Source organism: Phaethon lepturus, unplaced genomic scaffold (assembly GCF_000687285.1).
Source record: "Phaethon lepturus isolate BGI_N335 unplaced genomic scaffold, ASM68728v1 scaffold16304, whole genome shotgun sequence".
Classification (NCBI taxonomy): Eukaryota; Metazoa; Chordata; class Aves; order Phaethontiformes; family Phaethontidae; genus Phaethon; species Phaethon lepturus.
This window is the reverse complement of record NW_010532812.1, coordinates 32,082-58,425: the sequence shown is the minus strand read 5'-3', so window position 1 is coordinate 58,425 and position 26,344 is coordinate 32,082. Positions and strand designations below refer to the sequence as shown.

Here is a 26,344-nt window from a genome sequence, read left to right as displayed (position 1 = left end):
TGTTCTAAGTTCTTTATCTTATGAGCTCAATTCTTTTGTAAATAGTGTTTTATATCAGTGTTCTCTTTTTTTCCTTTTTTTCCCAGCCCAAATGCAATACTAAGATTAAGATTTAATCACTTTGCCACAGAATGTAGTTGGGACCATATGTATGTATATGATGGAGATTCAATATATGCGCCTTTAATAGCTGTATTTAGGTGAGTGTATTTATGTGCCTTTTAATCCAAGTAGTTGTGTATGGACATTTTTATTTTGCGGGGGGGGGAATAACATTAGAGGCTTTAATTTGTTAAATAGCTTGCTTTCTTTTGTTAATATGTTGGGCATGTGTATGTAAAGTTATATTAGAATAAATTGCAAAACGCTGCTTTTTCGGTTAGGTGATCATAGCATAAATCCATTATGTGGCTTGTACTTAACGTTGACGTTGCGTGGAGTGTTAATGCTCGTAGACAGGCAATCAGAGATGTATTTTCCAGTAGGCTTCCAATAACCCTCCCTGGGTTTTAATGTGCGTTAAATGTGGCACTGGTCAACAGTGTCAGTAGCTGATCCTACTTGAGGGATAATTGCAATCCGTGGCTGAGGCAATGTTGGACTATGTGTCAGTTAGAAAAAATGGCTGCTAAATGCCTCCTACGTGGCTGTTTGAAGAAAGAAGGGGCCTCTTCTGTAGGTATTTGATACAAGGCTCTCTTAAGCAGTAATTTTATAACATGTTTCCTTGGATTGCTAAACTGGACATCATTGTGACTAAGTCATAGTCGATAAAATTATGTAATTCTTCGAAGTCCTGGAGGAGTGCTCAAATTTGCTGTCAGCTGAAATGGTGGAGTTTATTTCGTTTTTGTTATGTTATCATTAGCTTACGAGAATTGTTACACAACTAAATCTTTTTTCAGGTTAATATTTGTTGTTTAGAATCATACTATTACTTTGTAGCAAGGTTTAGAAATAAATGTAAAAGCAACAATAAACAATAAGCATAACAACTAATACCAAAGAAATTTTATTTAATTTTGTGTTATGAAATACTGATTATGTTGCTGAAGTTTAAGGAATACTAACTGGATAAATGATAGTGCTTTCTCCTAAGGGAACAAAGCTCAGGGCATCAGTCTTTCCTGCCCAACTACAGCAATCTACACCTTCTTCTCTCCTAATTCTGAATTGTTACATAATTGCTTGGGGCTTTTTTGTGTGTGTGTTTGGTTTGTGTGTTTTTTTTTTTCTTCCCCTCCCCAATGTGTCTAGCTATGACTCAGGAGCCTGACTTGCAGAATGAATGGAAGGAAAGAGGAGATTCTTCTTCCTGTGTCCTTTATTTCAAATATCTTTCAGTTTATTGATTGTTAGTGTTTCCTTTGGGATTACTATAACTTTTACTTCATATTTGTGATGTGGCAGTGTTTTATGCAGGTTTTTTTCCTGAAGTTCTAAAAAGTATTTTATTTTCCATTGGAAATTACCTTTTCATGGAAATTAATTAATTGCAATACTTCCCAGGTTTGAAATTCTTTAAGATAAACTTCTAAAGGTACAAATATTATGTGGAAATAGAATTTGTGCTGAAAGGCAGTGAGAGTTAAGCAGTTCTCTGAAGGATATACATTTTTTTTTTCAAAGTTAAACCAAGTTTTAAAATTATACTGGTAGTGCATGAACCTTCAGAATAATCTGATGTGAAATTTTTCATTACTGTGTGAGGGAGGAAGTTTTTTTATTTTGTTTTCCTGGGAATCCCTACCTTACCTTGCAGAGACATGGGCGAGTTTTATATGCATTTTATTCTTTGTTTTTTAAAAAATTTTAAAATGAGATTTGTGAGATATCTTGTCTATATAACTAACAACCAGAATAGCTAACTCCCTATTTTCCTTTTTTTTTTTTCCTTCCCCTTTCTCTCCCAAAGACTGATTAAGCACATTGTGCTCATTTTCTTTTCCAGTGGCCTAATAGTCCCTGAAGTGCGTGGAAATGAAACTGTTCCTGAAGTTGTTACTACATCTGGCTATGCATTGCTACACTTTTTTAGTGATGCTGCTTATAACCTAACAGGATTTAACATTTTTTACTCGTAAGTATTTTCTAATAGGCTAATTAACAAAGTAATTACTTATAATTCCTTTCAGGAGAATGACAAACCCAGGGAATTATCAGTTATCTGTTGATTTCATTAATAGTGTAAGAGTTATACCTTGTGGTACGTTTCTAAAACCAGGGACCTGGGATTGTAATGAGTTGTCATAAATATACTAGTTAAAAAAAAAGAAAACAAGGCAAAGTATATTGTTGCAAGTGAGCCACATGGCCATTCCAAGATTATGTTCTTCCTATGCCATATGGAACTAGAATGTAACCCTTCCAGTATTTATCCAACATGTGTAGTTGTCATACGGAATAGAGGGGGGATATATCTGCTGTTATGTCAATTCCCTTCTTTTGAACTAGGATCATCTGTTGCTTGATGTTTCTTGCTGCAAGTACTTCTATGGCTTTTGAAATCTTCACTGAAGTCCTACTTTTATATTTTTGCTGGCTACAAGGGTTTTGTTCCATTTATTCTCTACTACTTGGGTACTTTCCCCTCCTGTTGTCCATCTCAGTCTGTGTTCTGCCTTCATAGTTCTTATCTGCACTGTCTGATTTTAGTTTCTCTGATGGCAAAGTCTAACCTGATATAACTATGCTTGCTTTCCTCCACTCTGCTTTTCTGTGTTAGTAGCTCTAAAGATGCATCCGATGGACCTGAGCCTTTTCCTTCTTATATGCACTAGCTGCTGATTTGCAACTTCTATCTCATTTGGGACATGCTTGTGACACGTGATGTTGTGTCTCTTTATACTGGATGCTTTAGTTCAAGAGGGAATTGCTTGGTCCTGTTGGACCTCTTTCTTCATGTGATAGTTTTCTCATGATTGAAGATAATTCTTGTTCCTTTCTTTCAATTTCTTCAGATTCTGAAATAACAATTTTTGGGATGTGGTGGCCAGCACTGCACTTCAAATGTGGAAGAACGTGTAATACTTTTGTCATATTCTTTTATTTATTTAAGATTCCTATTTGTGCTTCTGAACATAGCTTTACTCTTGGCAGAGGTCTTTGTTAAATTGTCTATGGAGAGATTGTTTCTGTAATTTGCAGCAGTTTGCCTACCTTTTACAAGATAATAAATAGCTATTCAGAGTCTGGGAAACCACACTAATAATGGCAATCTAGAGGACTGGGTATTTTTAATTTTTGTCAGTTGACATCAGTGAAATGCAGACGTCTCTACTGTAATTAGATATATTTTTTCAGTTATCCCTGAAACTTTTATTGCACCTTTTTTGTTTGTCTTGGGAGCAAATGGCAATATGACATGGCATTCTCAAGAAATGAGTGTATGTGCTCTGCATTCTTTTATGGCTTGGTAATGTGGTGCATGCTACATATCATTACCTAATTTTTTGGAAGATTTAAAAATCCATGAACTGCCAGTTTTAATTCCATTACATATCTAACTCACAACATTTTATGTACTTTGTTCTTCTGTTTCTTCTAGTGCAATGGATACTTCTAAAATTTTTTTTAATGAGCCAAGAGTAACCCTTTTTATGCTAAAAGTACTTACGATTGCTTTTTATGGCTGCATTAACTTTTTTTCTGTCGCTGATATGCTACATCCTGCTTCTGTTACCCTCTTTATTCCTTGATTTGGTAACCCAAAGCAGTTTTTGACTTGATCTTTCACTTTGTCTTGATGGATCACTTGCTTCCCTTTGTCTTGAGGAAGACAGAAGTGTAGCATCTGTGCCATGGCACTTGCAAACAACAGTAGTTACTCCAGAACTCTCTGAGTAAATTTTGTGTTCCTTGTAGTTCCTTGCAGTAGGAGCAGGCAACCTACTTCCAGCTTTGCCAAAACAGTTTTTCCTCATTCTGTTTGAATCCTTAATGAACCCATTGGAGTGGGGATACGTCTACTTTTAAACCGGTATCTTGGTTGCTGGAAAGACTTAACTGTTCACCTTCCTGGAGAACAGTCTCCCTATGAAGTCAGGGGGAGAGGTTCCTCACGGCTGTGGTATAGAGCAGTTAATACTATCAATGGTTTTAATGCCTTGTGTATACTAGCCAAAACCCCCTGGACATCTGCAGTTCAGAAGTGGATTTTTTTTTTTTCTGTAGTGTAACAGAATCAGTTCTCTGAGCCGTTAGAAAATGAAAACACATCTCCTGACTGTCCTACCACAAGGACATTTGGCCAAAGGCCAGCCTTGAACAAGTCTTCCCTAACTTTTTCAGTTTGTTCTTCCCTTGTTAAGAGCAAGGAAGACTATGAACAGTATCCAGCTTGCACATCTGCAGGGAGCAGTCTGCATTACCATCATCAGGGGTTTGTAGTAACAGTTTATTCTGATTTTCAACCCATCCCTTTGCTATGAGTCATCAAAAAAGACTTCAAATACATTTTGGACTTCATCAGGCAAGTACTGCCTGAGATCCATATTCTGTTTGTGGAGACTGTTGGACCCACATACTCAACGTCTTCCATCCCTCCTTGTCTCTGAGGAATTGCCTGTATTTCTGGAACGAGTTTGCATAATTTTGCAGTCCAGTTGCCTGTGATCTCAGTGTTTAGTAGGGTGTATCACAGAAATGCGAACTCCCATAACAGTCACAGACTTCTTCCATCCTAATTGTTCCTTTCTTTGCATCTCTGACTATGAAGTTAAGGAGGCAAGGTTAAGGTGGCTCTATTATTAAGGTTTCAAAGCATGAAGTGCTGCCTGTAAATAGTTTCAGGATATTAGCCATCTTGTATCTTTCCTTGGTTTTTCTGATTTTATTCTTGGATGTTAGACATACTGTTTTACAGCATAGACCAAAGCCACTCAGGAAAACCTTTTAACTGTATGGTGGAGAGTTTAAGGGTTACTGCTCACAGTCACTTCCAGTGCGGGCGTTTCTAGGGATAATAAGCGTTTGAAGGGACTGACTAGAGTGCTTATATTGGGAAAACATTGATGGTGATCTGTCCAGACAGGGCCTGTCCTTCTGCTTAATGTCAACACTTCTTGGTAAAGTACAAGATGTTTGTGAACCTAACTGTATCATCGACTTTCTATGTAAGCCTGGATGAACATATTTTCAGCTCACTTGCCTGTAAAATCATAATTAAACTCATGTTTTATCAGTACATGGACATTTTTCAGGAAAAAAAGTACTTTATCTAACAAATACTGTTAGAATACTGTCAGATAAAACCACTGTCATGAACTTGGCTTGTCATTTCCCTTATTTTACATATTTCTTTCAGAATTAATTCTTGTCCTAATAACTGCTCAGAACATGGAAAGTGTACAACCAGTGCGTCCCTACCAAGCCGGGTGTACTGTGAGTGTGACAAGTACTGGAAAGGAGAAGCCTGTGATATTCCGTATTGTAAAGCCAACTGTGGCAGTCCAGACCATGGGTACTGTGACTTGACAGGCGAGAAGCTGTGTGTTTGCAATGATAGCTGGCAAGGTAAGGCTTTGTTATCTGGAATAAAGTTCATCTTTAAAAAAGAACCACTTTTAATGTGTCCTATCTAGTATGCAAATTAGCATCTTTAAAGAATAAACATAAATGAAAAAATAATTTCTGGAGTAAGTTTTCATGTGGACCTAGATCTGACCTAAACTTTTTTGTGGTGGGCATTCTTCTTTTTGGATCATTAGTTTGAAACAATAGTAACAGTAATTACTCAAAGCTGTGAGCACTTCTGGAGGCTAAGTTCCTCCATAGCCTAATTTCCTATTCTATTAATTTTTTTTTAATGACTTGATAGACTTGATTTTCTTTCCTTCTTTCTTAATGTAACATCATCACATCATATTTTTAGTGCTTCAGAAAGTAAGTATTCACTGTCTGGTTTTTAGCTGTGTATTATTTGTTGTAGTCTCTCAATGAAAAAGGAAGATAAGCAGTTTTGTTAGGATGGCACACGAATGTGTATGTGGACACATACTGTGGAGTAATGGATGTGCTGTAAGCATGTGCTGTAGTTTTACTCCCAATACCATAAACACTTTTTTCTTATTAAAGGTCAATTATTTAAGATCCTAAATGTTTAATTCACTTACTGTAATTATGGTACGTTTGCTTTTTTTTTCTTTTTATCCTTTACCATTTCTGTTAAAAATCTCAATTGGATTAGCTTGCTATGCATTCTTCTCTTAACAAATACTAAAATGCCTCCAGATTAATTTGCTAGTTTGCCTTCTTCCCATTACTTCCTGCCTCTACTTTTCTTTTATTGCTGTTTCTTTTTGCATATCAGAGGAAATGGCTTTTTTTACTCCTATTAGCTGTCACACCTATTAGACCAAAGATACCGTGAGATTTAATCCATTTCATTTCTTAATAATTAATGAAGTTGTTCATTAAAAGGCAGTCAGTGCACCCACAAAAAGGAAGTGCGTTAGCAATATGGTAATTGAACGGAAACAGTGCAGACTTGTCACTGAGTCCTCCAGAACGTTTCATGATTGTAGTGCATAAAAAAATTGTCCTGAAAACTTAATCTCTATAAGGAAGTTGTGAATAGAACTTGTAGCAGGAATATCACTATTGTATTTGTGCATTGCTTCCATGCCATTTCAGATTGTGTACAAAATGGGGAAAAATCCCTAATCTTTGGAATAGCTTTTTAGGCTAGTCATTTACGGTGCTATAGTATTCATTAGAAGTTTTAAGCATGAAAAAAAATTAAAATTCTAACTTTCACTGTTAGCACCATCTTGTCATCTAGCATCTCTGTGCATACTAGATTCCTATTGTTTCCTAAAGTGAATAGGACTATATAGAGATAGCTTGCTTAACTGTTACGTGCGTTTTCACCAAACCTACTTAGTTTTCAGTTAATTTACTTTTTTTTTTAATTCTGTGCCAGATGAGCTAGCTTGGCTACATAATTGTTTTTCCTTATTAAACACAAAGCAGTGCCAGACTTTCCTTAAGCTCCCTGGGAGCCTACTTGCTTCTGTGTTCTATTTATTTATTTCTATTTATTTATTTATATCTATATACTCTCTCTTTATAGTTTCTAAACTTGACAGTATCTTCTGTGTAGGTTATGTGCAATGTTGGAACTATAAACGTTTCTACTTATCTTACTACTCTTACTGTTTGTCAAGTTTTTCTTGTGTTTGGTAATTCAAACCAACTGGTTGAACTAGGGTCTTAATTTCTATTTTTTTAAATAGAATTTCATGTTTTGAGTTTTTTTTCCATATTTGTTTTTTTTTGAGTATGTTTAGTCCCTATATGGAAGAAAATTCACTGGACTGCATTGGCAGAAATGTACAATAAGTAAAATCCATGGTTCAGAGAAGAAAGAGGGTATGTCATACATTACAACACCTGGGCTTTCTTTTTTTTTTGTTTTTTTTTACAATGGTGACATCTTGTGGATGCTCTGGAAGGAGCAGCTGAAGAAAATGTCATTTAAAACAAGTACTCTGAGAAAAGAGAACACAGTATTCTTTTAGATATCTTTTGGATAATCGTTTTGAGTAAAAGGTAGGGTCCTCTCGTTATTATATACAATATATTTTGTGGAAGAAGGATGTTGTAGATATTTGTGAGTTCGCTGCTATTCTGACAAATACAGAATGATGACATGACAAGAAAAATTTTAGGCTTATAAAACAATTTATAATAATACAAATATTTTTAACAAAAAAGTAGGATTTTTATTGTACTAGAGATGGTTGCTATCAGAAATACGTATAGGAAGAATATTTAATAGCTCCTTGAAATCTGGTTAATTTAAAATATTCAGGAAACATAAAAGAGGCCAGAGGTTTTCCTGAAGAGTGCTTGCTTTTATGAATACTAAATCATATTACACTGTCACATTACTGGCTAATCTATCTTGATACTCTAAAGCAGAATGTGTCAATGCCTGCTGATACAGGCTGTGGATGTAACTCAGGCTGAAAAAGATGTCTTAAAACTACCAACATGCTCTCTTCCTTTGCTAGGCGTGGCTGAGAGTAACGGGGACCTGTTTAAGAAGTTGAAAAGATTATAGTAAGATGTTACCTTTTGCTGAATCTGTGTTTACAGCCAGCAAATTCTCTTTGATACGAGGAACACTGTGTCTTGGATTGTCTCGGGGTGTGAATGAGAGGAGATTTCAAAACAGTTAATTTGTGTAACAGGTTTGACAATTCAGGATAATTGGAAGGATTGCACATCTTTTCCACATTTTTAAAAAGGGTTAGGTATACTATCTTTGGAAATGCTGAAAATATTACTAACTACTATAGATGTATTTTATTCTTTTTAAAAGTAATATTACAGGTCTTGTTGATAGAGGCATTCTTTTGATTTCTTCAAGGAGTTTCATTTAATGCCACATAAAGGAAATAACTAGCCTGCCACATATTGTATAGGTTAAAAACTGTTTCACTGAAGGAATTAAAAATATAGCTACCTCTAAAATATGCAGTAGCCAAGTGATGAGTTGGAGAATTTTCCAGTGACCTGTTTTTTGCCTGATGTTAAACAACATTTTTATAAAAGATCTTGATTACTATATATGATTATTTCCTGATAATATTTTCAGGTAGGATTCACTGTGTGGTAAATCAAGGAAGATTGTTTCATTTTAAAGAGCTAGAAGTCATCCAGCTCCAAGTAATGATTTAGAAAGTTGTCTTGATATCACTTAATGTAAAGTGATCTAGGAACAGAGACTGCAGGCTGCATTGGCAAAAGAAAGGCTGCCTGAGAAAGCAGAGGTGGTTAACTTGCAAATCACTGTAGGTAATAATTTTCACATGAGGAATTTTGAGTAGAGAGCAAGTTACCCTTTCCCTGTGATAGGCATTTGACAGATAACATTGGAGTATAGTGTCCAGTTTGGGGATCAGCACATTAGGGAGGGCTGTAAATACCAGCGAGAGCTCAAGTCATGCCATAAAACTAATATACTTAGTAGGAAATAATCCTGTGATGAGGAGATGAAGGAGTTAGTAGTGACTAATGCTCAGTGGGAGTCCTCGCTGAGAGCTCATGCACAGACACAGTATACTTCCTCTCCCTGGTCCAGTGTGATGCTGGGATGCTCAGGTACCATTCGTGCTCAGTGCAGACAGGAAAAGAAGAGTTGAAGACTCTACTGAATTTAAGAGAAACTTTATTGATACTTTGATCATTGAACATCAGTACTGCAGGCAGTAAGGAAATCTAATAGGGAGGAATTACAGGGTATGTTTCCATGAGACTTTAAGAGGATCAATAGGGTACCTTCAAAGCAAATCTGATCCTCCATGTCTACTGTGTTTTGGCTTGCATCATGAGGTGGTTTGAAAACACAGGAGCTGCATTCCTTTTAGATGAAATGACAGCAGAAGTGAGCTCCAGGGTTCCATGTAACACACACCAGCCAAAAACAGGCGTTCAGTCCTAAGGATCTTATCTAGTCCAAAGTTAAAACACCGATAAAAATTCTGGAATGTGTATAGTCAGTTTTTTGTCTCTACAGATTCGCTCCAAGCAGATAGAGACGTAGCGGAAGACCAGATTCTGAAATTAAACTAATTAACTTTGAAATAAGTCTATTAGCAATTCAGGCAGCTTGAGTTTAATAACATCTCTCTAGGATAAAATGACCCTTTATGTAAGGAGAGAAGTAAACAATGGAAGTATAAAAGAGAGCTATAACTGCTGCAGTGTAAAATTCACTATATTGCCTTGCTCGTTACTATGGCACTTACTCCAACAGCATCTTGAGTATGGCCAGAACTACTATGTTAATGCGTGTCTATACTCGACATAGATTATCCTGAAAGGACTAACTAGAGTTGAGTTCATTCTCACTTCTTCAGTGGAAGGCTTTGAGGTCATACTCCCCTGTTTGGCCGGCCTTATTCCTCCAAGCTGAAGTTTAGCAAAGCTGTGTTTGTGTGGTGGTGGTTTATTGAAACCAATGGAAAAGGTTTGAGATGCGAGCTCAGGCAGTGACAGTTGAAATGCAGTGCTGGAAAGAGCTTGTGACAAATGCCCAGATGTGTGAAATCCAAGGTTGTCGCCTGTTGTGCCTGGATATTCCTGAACTGAAAGCATTTGCTTTGGACAAAGCTGTTTTTGGAAGAAAAAAAAATAGAAGCAGGTGTCCTATAACTGTTCTGCCCTGTGAACCTTTTCAGGTTTTCTACTGGCTGGGTATCAATTCAGTGAGAAGAAACTGCAGTTTTACAGTTTGGGAGATGTCCTGTTAAATACTATATATGCACATAAAAACACACACCCAAGGAATCCTTTCCTTCTCCAATTAAAGTTAAAATCCAATTTCTGCACTCTGTGTTTGCAAATTTCATTATGTGTATCACAGAAATGAGTTGTCTAAGGAAATTTTGCATGTACAGAATTCATAGGAAGGAATTGGCTTAACATGAATGGTTATATCATGTATACTGGAAATGTTCTTCAGTTTTATGTTCAGATTGAATTTAACAATTTGTCAAGTTTCCTTTGAGGACTTTGTGCAATTTGTAAACAAAATAGAGCTATCATAATTAGAAATCTAGTGTCTGAAAATTTTATGTGAGAAAACTAAGAATCCTTACTGCAAAAGAAAGATCATCACAGTTAAATGAAGAGCCAATTTCAGTTTTAAATACCTTTATGATGACAGTTATTGAAAGCAGGTGTAGTAGAACTTATTGGATTCTTTTCAATAAAAGGTTGTCTGCATTAAAGTGGTTGATAATGCTCTGTATGTGCGATTAGGCTGAGATTTAGGAAGGAAGTCCGCTATTATTTGTGAGTTTCAATGAAAGATGTAATCCATTTAAAATAAATCTATGACCTTCTAAATATTTAATTGAAATATTTATTTAAAATTCATGCACATAAATGTAGTAAGGTAGAACATGCTAGCACTTTATTAAACTAATGAACAAATGCGATACTACATCCTGAACACAAGAAGGGGATAGATAGTACTGATCTCCCTGATAAGGAAAGATACTAAATTTAGCTCATTATCTGCAGCACTTTTATTTAAGAATAGGAAGAAACTAATTCAGGGAGCTAAAAACCTGTTTGATTTCAGCAATGTGTAAACTTCTAGACCATAATTTGAGGAAAGAAATAAACTTACGGTGTGACTGAATAGTGAAATAGTTGAATTGGAGATTTATCAGTGTAGTTAATCCTAAATAATTTGTAAGAAAAATGACAAGAAAATGCAATATATTTTAACTGAACCTCAGCATTTGATGATAGCAAATCACTGAAACTGAAGAAGTTGGGGAATACATAAAGGAGTAGTAAGAGAAACACAGTTTGTTAATTGTGAAATGTGAGTGGGCATGCTGAACAAGTAACTTAGGATGGAATGATACCAGTAATACTTAAAGACTGATCTTGGGACTGATCTCATCACATAATTTTTATAATCTACTCATAAGACTGCTAATGAAATCTGCTAATACAATGGTGGGAGTTACTTCAAACATGGAGGAGGACCAGAATATCCTGCAAAAAAGGCTTAGAGTAATGTGTGGGTTGTAATTACTTCAGCATAGATTGTAAATTCATACACTTAGGGACTAAGAGTATTAAGAATTTTTTTTTATAATCCTGGATTGAAGTGTGGAAGGTGACATAGGAGAAAACTTGCTTGTCTGTCTCAATTAGAATATGAACTAATTTGTGTTCTTAATTTTATATACTCTGCGAACTATAGGCTGTAAAGTGTCAAATGCACTAGTAGTATGATCAGTCGCAGAATCTACAGTTAAATATATGAAAACATTAATACCATATTTCATTTTTGCTACTACACTTTTATGAATACAAATTGAAACAGGCTCAGAGGGAGAATCATTAGGGTGGTCAGGACTCTGGAAGATACTGTCAGAGCACGGTTTGTTTCAACTAGTAAAATGAAGGCTGTGAGGGAATAGTGTTGCTGTTTATAAATGTTTGTGGGGTGTATAGACAGACCAGGTCTTTAAGTCCAGTGGTATCAACACTGGTAGAAGAAAAATTGGGGCAAACTGGCCATCAATACATCTTGTTTGAAAATTGGAAGCAGGCTTTTGACTACTAGAGCTGCAAAGTTTTCTAAAGGTTCTTAGCGTAGATATTAGAGCTTGATGTCGTGCTGGCATTAGCATGGAGCCTCAAAATCTCTAATCCAATGGGTACTCTCAGCTACTGCTAATCTGAAAAGGCCCTGTTTCTTCTTGCTAATCTTAAAATGACAAATCTCATGCAGAGTCTACCAAAGAGTATGCTTGTGCTCAGTCACAGAAGACTAAGAAGGCTCTCCACGCAACGTGCTTCCAATAAAGACTGCTGTGACATCAGGCCTTATTCTTCTGTACCAGCCTAGCTGACCTTGAGTTTGAGACCTGAAGGCAAACAGTTACAGGGCACTGGTAGGTAGTACGCACCAGTGGCAGGCAGAGCAGCCCTTCTGCTCAGGCTTACCCTGCAGACTCCCCAAGGCTGGGTTGCCCTTGGATGATCCACTCTGCCTGGCTGAGGAAGGAAATGGGACTGAATAATAGCAACCAGATGGCATATCAAGAACCGCATCAGCTTGTGCGCGTTAGGGATTCTGACTGTTTCAGTCATGGAGGAGGCTGAGTCCTGGCACAGCTTGCTGCCATGCTGCTTTAGCTGGAGGCATCCTATCCAGGATCTCTCTGCCTACCGTTAAGTCTCGTTTGGAGTACGACTGTTTGCAGGAGTGGGGAAATAATTATGTCCCGTATGGATGTTGCAGAGCTGTGCGGTGGTAGCACAGGGATACATGAATACACCTACAATTAGAATGCTGGGGAGCCATTCTTGAACAACATTTATCTTTTCATTTAGCTAGCAACTTTGTATTTTTATGTAGTTACTATATCATCACTTTCCTGTAAGAAAGGTGATTTACTGCTTGGTAAAACTTCCAATGGAATTTTTATTGAAAGTATATTCAGATATAGTTCTCAAAAATATTTTTCATAATCTCAAATTCATTATCACATGAAGATTTTATTGGGTACTTGAGAACAGTAATATTTGGTTTGTATTTGTGGTGGTTGAAAAAATATGTTAAAGCAATAATTCTCAACTCAAATGATCAGATATCAAACAAATACCAAATAAATAACAACAAATACTTGATCTAAATGCTTTGATTAGGTTGTATGAAGAACAGGACTGTGACATTTATATTCAACACATCAATACTTCTGTTTTTTTCCTGTGATCCCAAAGGAAAAGATTAGGATTGAAGAAAGTAGATGATGTTTTCTCGTTAGGTGGAAATTGATCTTATGACTTCAGCTATGGGAACAGATTGTTACTTTGGCAGTTCATGAAACTCCTCAATAAATATAAATTAGATTCCTTCTCTTGTGTTGTATGGGTAAATCACTTTTTAAAACCTATAGAATTTTTCCTACCTTTGAGGATAACGTAACTGGCTTCTGATTCAGGTTTATAAAGTTGTTTCGCTGTTTTAAAGCTTCCTCCCTCCTCTCCAGTGGATTGAGTGACATACCAGGAAGATAAGAAAGAAATAAAATTTTACATAAATGGAGAAAAATCATATTTGCATAGAAAATAATAGAACATATTTTTCATTATCTTTATTCTGCAGATGTAGTGCTGTCTGTTGCACAAAAGGCATGTATTTAGTGAATGTGATGTTTCTGAAGAGAAAATGTATTTACACGGAAATAATGGTGATATTTCATGGTATAGGTGTATAAGAAAATCTGTAAAAGATATTTGCAAGTCCTGCATTTAGTTTGCCTTTAGAAGGCAATAGCCACACAAAAGCATTTGCTCTTTAAATGATGGTTTGGTAGAAGTTGGTATTATTCTACTGCTTTGGGTTTTTTCAACTATGTATTGCATTTTTGTACCAGTTGATACATGCTGTGGTAACTCCATGGATATTTTACACTTTCACTGAAGAGGCAGTCTTGGCCGTGCAGACTTACTTGTGTTGGCACAACCATGTGCATGTCAGCAAGGTGAAACATATAGGGAACACATCCAGATTAAAAGCTAGCCTGGCTAAAAATAAAAGCAAGTGTTAACCTGGGTGCGTTCCCTCATCTGGTTCATGGTGCAGCCACGTGAAAAGTGCTGCCAGTAGCAATGAGAGCTGAAGTGCAAGCAGCGAGGGGAAGCCAGGGGGGCCTGTTCTGGTGGTAATGTCAACATAGTTGACTTCAATGCATGTGTACGTCACGCACAGGGTATTGATGTGTTCTTTGAAGAAAACCTGCTGCTTTCAAGCTCCTGAGTTCAGGTGTGTCTCCTTAGAATGTGTCATTCCTCCTTACCAGAACAAGACCTGGGTACAAGGTGTTTCTCCTCTCTGTTTCACCTTTTCTGTCATTCAGTGTAGACAATGAAGCACTGAGGTTGTAAGAGAGTTATCTGCGACATTCTTTCAATCACTGATCTGGTTAACAGTGGTGTTAAGATTTTGCACTGTTCAGTTTTTATAAAAAGTTTGTGCTTGTCTTCATTTTGATACAGTCAATGTCATTTAAAGATATTCTGGATTCGCGATATGAATTCTTGCGGTTTGCTGTCTCCAGAAAGGAAAATCTCGAATGAATTGGCACGCGAGTAGTTAGTGTGATTTAGTCACTGTTTGCCACTAGGGGACACTGCTGACCACTACATGGCTGTGCAAGAATGGCAGCTGCAATGAAAGACATAAACGTATCTTCATTTTCTGACTGGAAGCAGCAGTTTCATAATTCTAAGCTCTTCCCTTATCAAAGAGTACTTAATCAGTTGTTTATTTTTAAGCACTTTTAGATTAAAATTAAGTGTTTCCTCCAGTGATTTATCAAACCAGAATCTTGCTGAGGTTACGATTCTATTACAGTATCTATTATTAATGGTTAAGAAATAATATACTGAATTGTTCATACTCTTATTAGACCCCATTCAAATACCATTCATCTTTTCTGGGAGAAGGTATAATGAACAATGGGATTTTAGTGTCTCCATCATTTAATGAATGGAAGGTAATTTGGATACAAGTGGACATAATTCTTCTATAGAATACTAAGAAAAGCTGACAACTGGTTAGGTACAGATTATTTGCCTGGTCACTGTGTGTAAGAACTAATTGTAAGAAGTTGCCCAAAAAATGATAATACACATTGGGAAAAATGTAGTCTTCCCAAAGGATAGTATGTTTTAAGATTATGAACTTGATGTAAATTACCTAGTTTATTTAGCAAATATCAGCAGCTCTCTTCTAAATTCTTGTCCAGTCTCTCCTTGACTCAATATAAACCTTTGCATCTAGAGCATCCTTTTTCAGGGTTCCTCGCCAAGAAGATCTGATACTTCTTGCATGTAAAACTACCTCCTCTTGTAGATTTAGAATGTGGCTTCTTCAAGCTGCATTTGATAAATCTTGGTTCTTGTAGTCTAAGAGACTGTAGACTCTTCATATCCACCCTCTCTGTGTTACTTATTTTATAGACATTTATAATTTCATTTCCAAATTTCTTCCAAGTGAGAAAGTCCTAGCCAACCCAGTAGTTCCAATTACAGAAGCCATTCAACTCCTTTGAACAACCTCATTACTCTTCTGTAAACAGTCTCCAGCCCTATCTTCTTTTTGAGTAGGGCACACAGTTTTCTAAGTGTAGGCAAACCACTGATTTGTACAGTGAGGTAACAGTGTTCTCTGTTCCTAACATATGATTTGCTTTTTTGACCATTGCTGATTGTTGAGGTGATACTTTCATGAGTTAAGATCTTAAGATGAGACTTTACTACTGACTAGTGATGGTTAATTGAGAGACTATTTTCTTTTTAGTCAAGCTAGAACATAGGTTACATAGTTTAAAATTTATGTATGTTGAATTTCATGCATAATTTTATTGCTGAGTCACACAGTCAGACAAGAACTTGTTCTTTGGTTCTTCAAACCTGATCTTACTCTTTCTGGCCACCAGTAATTGCCTTTATCAGCAGACTTTCTTCACTTATCATCCCTTTTCAGGATCATTAGTGTGTATGTTGAACCTGTGTGGGACTCCATGGGTGACCTCCCTCCTTCTAAGAAGTGGCCATTTACTCCTGTCTTCTCTTTCTCACTCCTCTTTCTCTTTCTCACTCCTCTTTCTCTTTCTCACAGTCAGTTATTTAGCCGTGCAAAGGCATTCATTCTCTTGCTACAATAGTCTCCTTAAACAATTTTCTTAAAAGTCTTTGGTGAGGAATTTTGTTAAAAGCCTTATGAAAATCTATATCAGTGTATCAATTGGATAACCCCATCTTGATATCTTCAGAGACCTTTAATAGGCTTGGAAGACAGGCCTTCTCTTTACAAAACCTATACTGAATTGTGTGAGTAGATGGCAATTACCTGTCTATTGACTAATGCTGTCCACTCTTACAGCTTCTGCTGATTTGTCAGGTAGAAGTAGAAGCATAGTAGGCCAGTAGTTTTCAAGATCTTTCCTGGAACCTTTTTAGAAAGTTGATGGCCTGTGTGACCATTTGGAATGCAGACTAGTGGTTTGGGGTTTTTTTTGTGTGTTTGCTTTTTGGGGTGGTGGTGTGGGTTTTTTTTGTTGGTTTGGTTTGGTTTTTGTTTTTAGCATGTTATCACTGAGTTTCCAAAGACAGTTATGCCCATTCTGACTTCAACAGCTTTGTTTTTTAGTAACGTCCAGTAGCTTGAGGGAAGGATTTATCCCAGTCAGTCAGGCTGACGGGGAGATCACATTGCTTATAGTATTAGCATCGTTACAGAAGTAATTCTACTGTCATCCAATATCTGTATGCCATCACTGATGATAAAAATTTCAATTCCATGATTGATAATGCTTAAGGTAGAACTCGCTGGTGTCCTAAAAATTCAGTGTTTCCCATCTAGAAATAAAGCCAGTCAGTAACGCTGTACAGTCACTGACAGGAGGCGAATAGTGCATATGCTGTCTTTTAAAAATTTTATTTTAGCAAGGTTCTGAATATATTCAGATTTTAAATTTGTTCCACATCTAGAGCATAAACTAACAATGAAGAGAACACATTTTGTTTTTACAGAACAAACGAAAAATAAATGTTTCTGCTGTTCATGATTTTAATAATAATATAACTTAAAAATGATGCATTTTGTTGACCTTATTAGCAAAACTAATAACAATCCTTATTTAGCAAAAAAAATTGGCTAAAATATGTTACAAAAAAATATGTAGTTGTGGGCTTGGGTGTCTTTGTAGAATCCGCTATACAATTTAACAAAATTTAAATAATCAAAACATTCTTTTTATAAAGCACGCCACAGTATTTTGCTCTTGAAAGACCATGCAGAATGTCATCGGCAAAGTGCAAATTTTGATTCCTGAGATTTAATGTATTATAATCTATATTGTAACTTAATTTCCTGTAACGTTATTTGCTTTGATATAAGCTTACTCTTGTTAGTTCAAATGCAGTATCGTTTTTCTTCAGAGGTAACATGCAGTATATACTGTGCTACACGTTTTAGTTCTATAGAACATCTAAAAATATGATGCATTGTGCCTTTCTTTCATTTTGTGACTCATACAGTATATTTTCTGAGAAGAATGCAGAAATATATCATTATTATTTGGGCTAATCTAAGGGTTTCAATTTAACTGACGTCCCTTGTCAGGTGTTTTTTTTCATTGAGCATCTGTTAAATGTAAAAGTCTATACTGTATTTTATCAGAATGAGTAATCCTGACATCTGTAATTAAGCCTCCCCTGTTTCTGCTTTATTGGCTCTAACAACCCTGTCTAACAGATTGTACAAATTGCCCATTTGTTTACCAAACAGGTCCAGATTGTTCTTTGAACGTCCCTTCCACGGAGTCTTACTGGATTCTACCAAATGTGAAGCCCTTCAGCCCTTCTGTGGGCCGGGCTTCCCATAAGGCAGTCCTCCACGGGAAATTTATGTGGGTGATTGGTGGATACACTTTTAACTACAGTTCATTCCAAATGGTGTTGAAGTAAGTGATTTCTCCTTTGTCGTATCCCTTCTGACGTGGCTTAGGGAAAACAGATCTTACCAGGGAGGTAGCCTCTATCCTGCAATATCGTAACTGAAAGTTTTTTATGTCGTTTTAGATTCTTTATTAACAGTCTTATTTTCTGCTTGTAATTTTCTTATGACTAAAAAAGGTTAAAATATGGGTAAGATTGAGCTATATGTGATACTAATACTTAACTTCTTCAGTTTTATGAAAACTGTTACTATACTTTGCTGCCAAACATAAAAATGTTTGTAGTGGCAAAACAGCAAAAGAAACCCATGTGGTAATATTTTTCAGATGGACATCTAGAATGCTATTTGCATTGTTCAATTTAATTTATAATTATAGGAGACTTGTATTTAATGTATGCACTTAGCTTGTTGGGGCCCTGCCAGTAAGGTTCATCAGGTCATCCATATTTCACTTCTTCATATTTATGATGTGTATAGTGACTTGTATATATGTACAGGCCCTAAATGTGGTAAATGGAAGTAATAGGATATGTTTATTAGCATGTTTACTCTACTTTTGTCTGCCTCCTGCTTTTGTCCGTACCTTTGCAAACCAAAACAAATCCCATCGTCTTTGGTGATTTCCTTTTCTGTCTCTGTCTTCTTACTTTTTACTTCTCTTCCATCTTGTTATGTTTTAATCCATTAATGGATTAATTGTTAACTAAAATTTAATAGAAACCTTACACCTTAGGGGGTGCTCAACGCTAAGTTTTCAAACTAGAGCAAAAGATTGTGGCATAAGAAGTTTAGTGTTTTTTTTTTCTTTGTGTGACTGATAACAGTGAGCTTAGCAATCTAGTTTCGTAACTTTCTTGAAAATCTGGTAATTTTTATTACAGTCCTATTTTTTGCGATTGCTGATGGGTTCCTGAAAGAGATGCTTCTGTTTTCTTTGATGAGCATTTAGAAACACTATCACTAGCTAGTATGGTGTTGTAACAGTTAAAAGTGATCATGCTACTGCTGTTAACAAATTACAATGTCAGATAAACTACAGTGGTCAAGTGTGCATACTTTGCCAAACAGAAGTTAGTTCAAACATACAGAAGTCCCTATTCCTCTGCAGATAGAGAGTGTTTACTTTTCTATTTCTCTTCTAGCTACAATTTGGAAAGCAGTATATGGAATGTTGTACCTGTATCCAAAGGGCCACTCCAGAGATATGGACACACTCTTGCTTTATATCAGGTTTGGACTCCTCAGCATCCTATTTAATGGATTTTTTTGTGTGTGCTGTTAGCGATCTTAAAATGATTCATCATGAACGTAGATTTTTGAGGATAATTTAATTTCTAGTCCCTAAGCATTTTGTATTAGTATCTTATTCAGTACTTAGATCTATTGCACAATCTTTTTCCAAAAATCCAATTATTCAATGCATCTAAGTCACTTATTAGTGGACCATAAACCCTCAGAGCTGAACCCGCCCATGAAAGGGGCTTTATATAATAGGAGTTGTTGTGGGGAAGGGAAGGGGAGCTGGGTTCCCCTTCAAGGGTCAAGGTGACCCCCGTGTGGTCAGTGCCCTTGCTGACCTGGCACCATCCCCAGGGATTGAGCCCAGCAGGCAGAGCCGAGTGCTGGTAGCAGGGTCCTTTGACAGTATCAGACATGGCAAGTGATGACCCAGGTCCAGGGAGCCCAGTCAGGAGGAAAAAGGGACGTGGCCAGAGACAAGATGGGATAGAAAGCAACAACGTATGCCTGAGAGGTCCATCCAGGAGACAAGCATCGGTCCAGGTCCATCCAGAAGGCAGGATCACAAGTAGTCAGGGGCTGAGGGTCCATGGCTGAGCCCTGGGTGAGGCTGGTCAGGGTCATTAAGCCCCTGAAGTCCATGACAGTAAGAAATAAGTTTTCATTTGTTTTATTTTTCTTAGTACAGAACCAGAGCAGTATTAAAATACAAACTGTTGTTCTATAGTACTGTTTTACTGTAAGTTCAAATATGAACTGCTGCCAGTTTTACTTCTACTGGTATCATGTAGTCTGCATGCTGCTTTATTGAAAGCACTTTTAAAGGCTTGTTTCACAAAAAAAAAAAAAAAAAAAAAAAAAAAGAAAAAAGGATTCTTTGTACTGGTAGAATATGCAGACAGAAATGATCTTTATTAAAAAAAAATAAATTGCCTTTTGTTAATTTGTTAATCTATGGCTAGTGTTAGTCATGTCTCCAAAACATGAAGGACCAAAAGTGAATGCAGTGTATAATTTAGCCTTGTACAGATGATGGCAAACTTGTTAACTCCGATGGAGAAATACAGAATTAGTATCCCAGATTTTCAGTTGTTTGTGTAAGACACCTCCAGCAGAGAAGAACAAAAAAGATTGTATCAAGTCAGACCAGAGTTTTCATCTAGCCTGGTAACATGGCTTGAATAATGGCTAATAGTGAATGCCTAAGGAAGAATATAAGAAAAAATGACAAGAACATATAAAACCTTCCTGTCCTAGTCTGCAGTTGGGATTTTCTAAGCGTAGTATTTTTGTAGAAAGACTATGTATCCATGTTTTTTATTTTTTCCAATTTTTCTGACCATATATTTATTTAAGCATCCTGTGCCTAAGAATTTCAGTCTGTTTTGTGAAGAAATACCTCCTTTTGGGAAAGCCAGTTTAATTCTGATAATCCCTAATTTTTATACTATGTTCCACTTATTTTCTCTGTACCACTTACGATTTTCTGTAAGACCATCATATCCTCTCTCTATCATTTCTTTTTCATGCTGAAAAATCCTTACATTTTTAATAATCCTCCAGAATGGAGCTATTTCATACCTTAGATAACATTGTGTCATTGCCCCTACCTCTTATAGTTCTGTTATATCTCTTCTGAGATGGGGGGTGCACAGTCTCTGGTGTATTGGCACCTCAGAGATTAATGTTGTAGAATTAACGGTCTAATTTTTTCTTATTACTTCTTAACAGTATATTAGCTTTTTGAAAATCTGCTGATGGCTTTGAACTAGTATTTTCACAGAATATCCATTATAACCTCAAGATCTCATTCTAGTCAATTCGAAACCCACCACTAGGTACAGACTTAAATGTTTTTTATTTGTATGCATCACTTCATGCTTATCTATGTGAACTTTTATTTACCCTTTTATTTGTCCTTGTATCACACATTCAGTATTATGACATTATTCTGCAATTCTTTCCTTTTGACCATTGTCTCAGCTATTTTGAGTAACACAGTATTGTAAAAAAAAATTGTCATTTTTCCATTCATCCCTGTGCCATATTGTTTTTTGAGTATGTTGAACAAAACAAATGCAAATTTCAGATCTCTGTGGGACACTGCTAATGACCTCTATTCATTTAAGAAGTGAGCATTTTTTTCCCAAGCTATTCATTATCAAATTATTTACCTTTGTGTTACCTGTCTTGATCTTCCCAGAGCAGCTTAGTTTTTTTTAAGACATGAGGAACATTATCAAGCATCTTTCATTAATTCCAGGTAACTGTATCAACTAAACCTTTGATTCCTTCAAGAAAATCCAATGATTTGCAAATATAATTTCTCTCTTCAGAAGTTGTTAGACGTTCCTCAGTCTGTCTTACCCATGCAGTGTTCACTGCATTCTATCTTTTCTGCCTGTTACTAGTTAGTCTCTTGGTAATGACACATTTTTAAGGAGTGAGTTACACACTATGGACAAGGGTCAGCTGTTTTGTTCTTAAATTCCTTCAGAACTGCTCTTGCTGATTTATTTAATCAGATTTTTTTTTTACTTTTTACTATAACCTTCTGTTACTAATTTCTGCTATGGAAATACTTGTAAAGTCTACCATGAAGAACTCATATGGGAAAGTTAGTTAACTTCATTTTGTTACTGTGGCTTTATCTTCTCAGAATACTCCTTCAGACTGTCTGCTGGCACCATAAATTATCTAGTTGGCTATATTTGTAAGGTATTTGAAAAATTATGTATTAGTACTTTGTATATAATTTTGCAGGCAGCTCATTAAACTTTTTCATGGACTGCATTTATATGTCTCTGCATTCTAATGTGCTGGAGGTTTTGAACCTTTATTTTGAAGTATACTTTTTCTTCTAGCAGTCTCCATTACCCTCCTGTTAAGTTAAGCGTTATTTATTTTGTTATTTGTAATGGGAATTTTTTTTTTAATGGGAAACATTCATGTGATCTGGGTGGATGTTCTTAAAATATCTTCATCTTGTCATTAGAGATTTTATCCTTTTTAGTTGTGCCTTTTAGTTTCTTTTTATGATCAGTGTTCCTTTTATATAGTGCTCCTTTTGAATTAAGCAGATTTGTAGGTGTGGGTGGATTTTTTCCTGGCATCTGTTGCTCTTCCTGAGACGTTGAATCTGTACCTGGCATGGTTAACATTGTAGAGGTGGTTTTCGGTAGTAATGTGAACTAGATTCTGTGCATGCCCTGACATCAACTCAAAAATTGCTTTTCTTCTCATCGGTTCCCTGTTTCATTACTAATGTATTATCTGTTCTTTGAAAGGTCAGATCTTCCTGACCAGTATCTTTTGGTTATTACAGTTCTTGTAGAGCATGGACCTTTTAGTTGGGAAACAGTCAAATAATGTATCATTAGCAGTTCAGAGTAAAGACTTAAAATATCATTTAACCTTTTTATTTGACAGTGCTAATATTTTCTTGAGGTATTCCCGATTAAAGGGTAACCATTTTAGAGATACTTTAACCAGCAAATATTAAATATCACAGACCTATCTTAATTCAGACATCTTTTTGGAGCTCAGTGATGAGACGCAACTCTTGTTAATATTAATGAAAGTGACAGGCAAGTGTGTAGTGCAGAAGCTGTTGCTGTTGTCAAAGGCACATGTTAATTAGTAATTAGAATTCACTAATAATGAACACAGCAGCACTCATGTCCAATAATTAACTAATATGTTGCTTGTACTAGTGATTATGTCAAATGTCAAATATTACATGGGCCAAAAGGAACTGATCATGTAAGCTGAAGAAATTTCAAGTGAAAAAGTACATACTTTTGTAATAAGTTCTTGAATTAAATTTTTTAGGGTAAACTTTTGGTATTTTTTCATTCCAGATATTCGGTCTCTTAAAAAAACCCAAAAATAATTTAGTGTGTAGTATGATGTAATACCTAGAGATGGCAGCTTTGAGCTGTGTTTTGAGCTGTGTACTAGTCATTGTGTAACGTTTCCTTTATAGTTGAGAACAAAAATATCCACAGAGAAGAAATTAGATTAAGTTTTTGACTTAAGCTCCTGAGATTTCAAAGCCTAGCGCTAGACAGGAGTGAGAGCACAGAGCTGGTATTCCCTGATTGTGGTGCAAGGTAAATTGAAGCTATATAATTGACTCTGAGGAGAACGAAATAAGTTACTTTGCCCATTTCCCTCAGAAAGCTTCTTTAGTTAAAATTGAAGTACTGTACTTCTTTATTCTGAAGAAAAAAAAGATCAGAAGACTCCCACTGATGTATAGTTATAACAAGTGACTAAGACTTTTTATGCATTTATGGGAGAGAGAGTACAAAAGTATTCTTGCTTTTAGACCAACTAAACTGTTAGATAGTATTACCTCCAGAGCCGCTTCAGACTGGTTCTTGGAAATGTACTACCTATATCTGTTAGCAATTGGTTCTCCTGTATCTCAAAGATTATATATCATTCCTGGCATCTTGATACTGAAAAATGTCAACATACTTTGAAATAATTAATTTAAGAAATAAATTATAAAGGATTATAAAGAGACAGAAGGATATGGCTTGTGAGGGTTTTAAAAGAGGTACATATAGCTTTGCTAAGCGGTGACTAGTTAGGGATTCAGATAGTAAATTGAAAAGTACTAGATCCCTGGAATAAAGTTGAAAGGGAGTTGCAAACAGGGTGACTGTATGGTCACTGCTGGGAGCTTACTCAGTAGTGAGCTTGTTGTATTACAGAATTAGACCTTGTACTTAAACTGTGGCTGGTAGTGCCAAGACAGTAGGATGATGACTGGGCATTGAGATTTCCTTTGAGACTGGCAATAGGAACGAAGCAAACAGGCAGGCTAACGTAGTAACTGTAAAGACGTTTTCGAGTATATGGACCATTTAATACATAGTCAAATTTAATTTGACTCATTTGAGTTTTATGGATGTTACTTCCAATTTTAAAGCTTTATTAAAAAAGGGTGATTGTTTTGATTCCTTTTCCAAATCAATTGGTATTGATGTTGAGTTTGTATATCCCTTCTGGTATTTTTTTATTAGTCTAATCAAAAGCTAGGGTTAACAAAGCGAAAAAAAGAGTAAAAACTTTTTCTGCTTTCATGTGAGTGACACAAAATCTTTCACCAGTTGATTTACTGTCATTCTTTTATATGACTATTTTTGTTGGTTACTGTAGTATAATTTGGAACAGGAATGTAAAAGGATGTAACTAGGAATGTAAAAGTCTCTTCTAACTATTCTATTAATAATTATTAGCAAGTTGTACCACCAAGTTGCATAGTTTGTTTATTTTATGACTTTCAATTACATCTTATGCACAACTTGCTTTCTAATTCTGACTTGCAGATCTCAGAAGTATATGAGAAGTAGGTGAGATGAACTGTCATACACTTTTTGCATGTAGTCTAGTTAAAAGCCTATTCAGAGTACCTCTTCAATTAAGTGGGCCTTATTCATAAAGAGATTAGCTCCTTTATGTAAAAGTGCAATATTTTTCATTCCTTGTTTCAACATTATGTTCCAGTTGGTGTGAATTTCAAAGTCTAAGCATGATCAGCTTTTATGTCTAGCAGATCTAAAAGCAGATGCCTAATTAATACTTTTATACGCAATCTTTGTTACTTATTCCTTCCTTCCGATATGTTTAACCCAAATATTAAATGTGCAAAAGATCAGACTGACATCTCTGATAAAATTCCAGCTTACACATTCAGCAGTTTTAAAACTCTGTTCACATAGTTTTATTTGCATGCTTTTCTTCAGCCAAGTTTTCTGTAAATGAAGGAATGTTCACACAGACAAGAACACTTCAAAACTTGATTTTAATTTTTTTTTTTTTTTTTCCAAAAGCACACTACCTTATTTTCCTGTCCTATATTTTGAATGCTACTGTAGTCCAGGAAAAAAGTTACTGGCTTTCAAGACATATAGGTACTGACTTAATGGAATCCTTCAATGAATTAATACCTTTAAATACAGCCAGCAACAATGTGGAAATAATGAGGAAATATAGTGACAACACTCTTGATTAGGCTAACCTCCTGACATACAAATTGCTGCAGTATGTACTGCCTTGAACTTGAATTTGGTCCTGTTGGGAAGCTTAGGTTATAATATGCTTCTCGTGTAGCTTAGCAGGTTCTTATTGAGTGACGATATAGTTCGACAATAAGGTAAGAATAATAAAGTAGGCTGCAGAAGGAAGAGTTAAGTGAAGACTGCTTTCCAGTCTGTCAGCCGTGATCTAATGGGAGGATTATGGCATCAAGTGGGGACATTGATTATTCATTTTTCTTTTGATACGCATAATAGAATGTTCTTGATGTTGTTACCATATTAAAGAGGTAATGGTCTGGGGAAAGGAAGAGGAGGTATTAGACAGTCCTAAACCAGGTGGCATGTATTGAATGCAGAAAACAGGTTGCGATGGATGAGTTATTGCCAAGTGACTTTTTTTGAGTCTTGTATTTTGCTTGAAAAAAATTCAAGAAATTTCTTAATTTTTGAATTAAGACTTTACTGAACTTTTAGAAAATTTTAGGTGAGAATAGAGAACAAATGTTCTGATGAATTTTTGAGTCCTGATAGTTTACATAAAGTTAATTTATATACTAATGCATGGGTACAGTCTATGGGAGGAAAACATAGATAGTCTTGTTTCAAGAAAATGCAGATTGACTGTTCTTCATGTGTCTTATGAGTAGCATTTCTTTGGCCAAATTTTCAGGAACAGGATGGATTTATATAAGAATTAAGGCAGAAAACTAATTTCTGAGAGATACACTTTTCTGTACAGCCATGATAACAGTTAAGAAGTACAAAATGAAAATTATGTGGTTATTCTAATATGATTAATTTACTACTGATTCATTAGAAATGGATTATAAATTACCCCCTTATTGCATTTTCTTTACACTTCTTATTGTGGTAACTATCAGATAAGATTGTTTTGGAATGCAGGCAGGATTTGCATAACAGTGTAGAGTTCCCAGGTACAGTCAGAGCAGCTGATAAGTATTCTTTTAGGAAAATTACTAAGTCTAAAGAATAAAAATAGGATAAGTCTGAGAAAGAATTGCTGCATTTATATGAAATATAAAATCAA

The 26,344-nt window shown here is 35.8% G+C and overlaps 1 protein-coding gene across 1 annotated transcript in view; it reads left to right on the top strand.

The window, feature by feature from the left end:
* LOC104619192 (attractin-like protein 1) overlaps window positions 1-26,344 on the top strand; it is a 102,016-nt gene that overhangs the window by 44,879 nt on the left and 30,793 nt on the right. Inside the window, 5 exon segments of the mRNA XM_010284982.1 lie at window positions 87-200; window positions 1,952-2,080; window positions 5,306-5,514; window positions 17,837-18,011; window positions 19,150-19,237. Coding sequence (XP_010283284.1) covers window positions 87-200; window positions 1,952-2,080; window positions 5,306-5,514; window positions 17,837-18,011; window positions 19,150-19,237 — 715 coding nt within the window.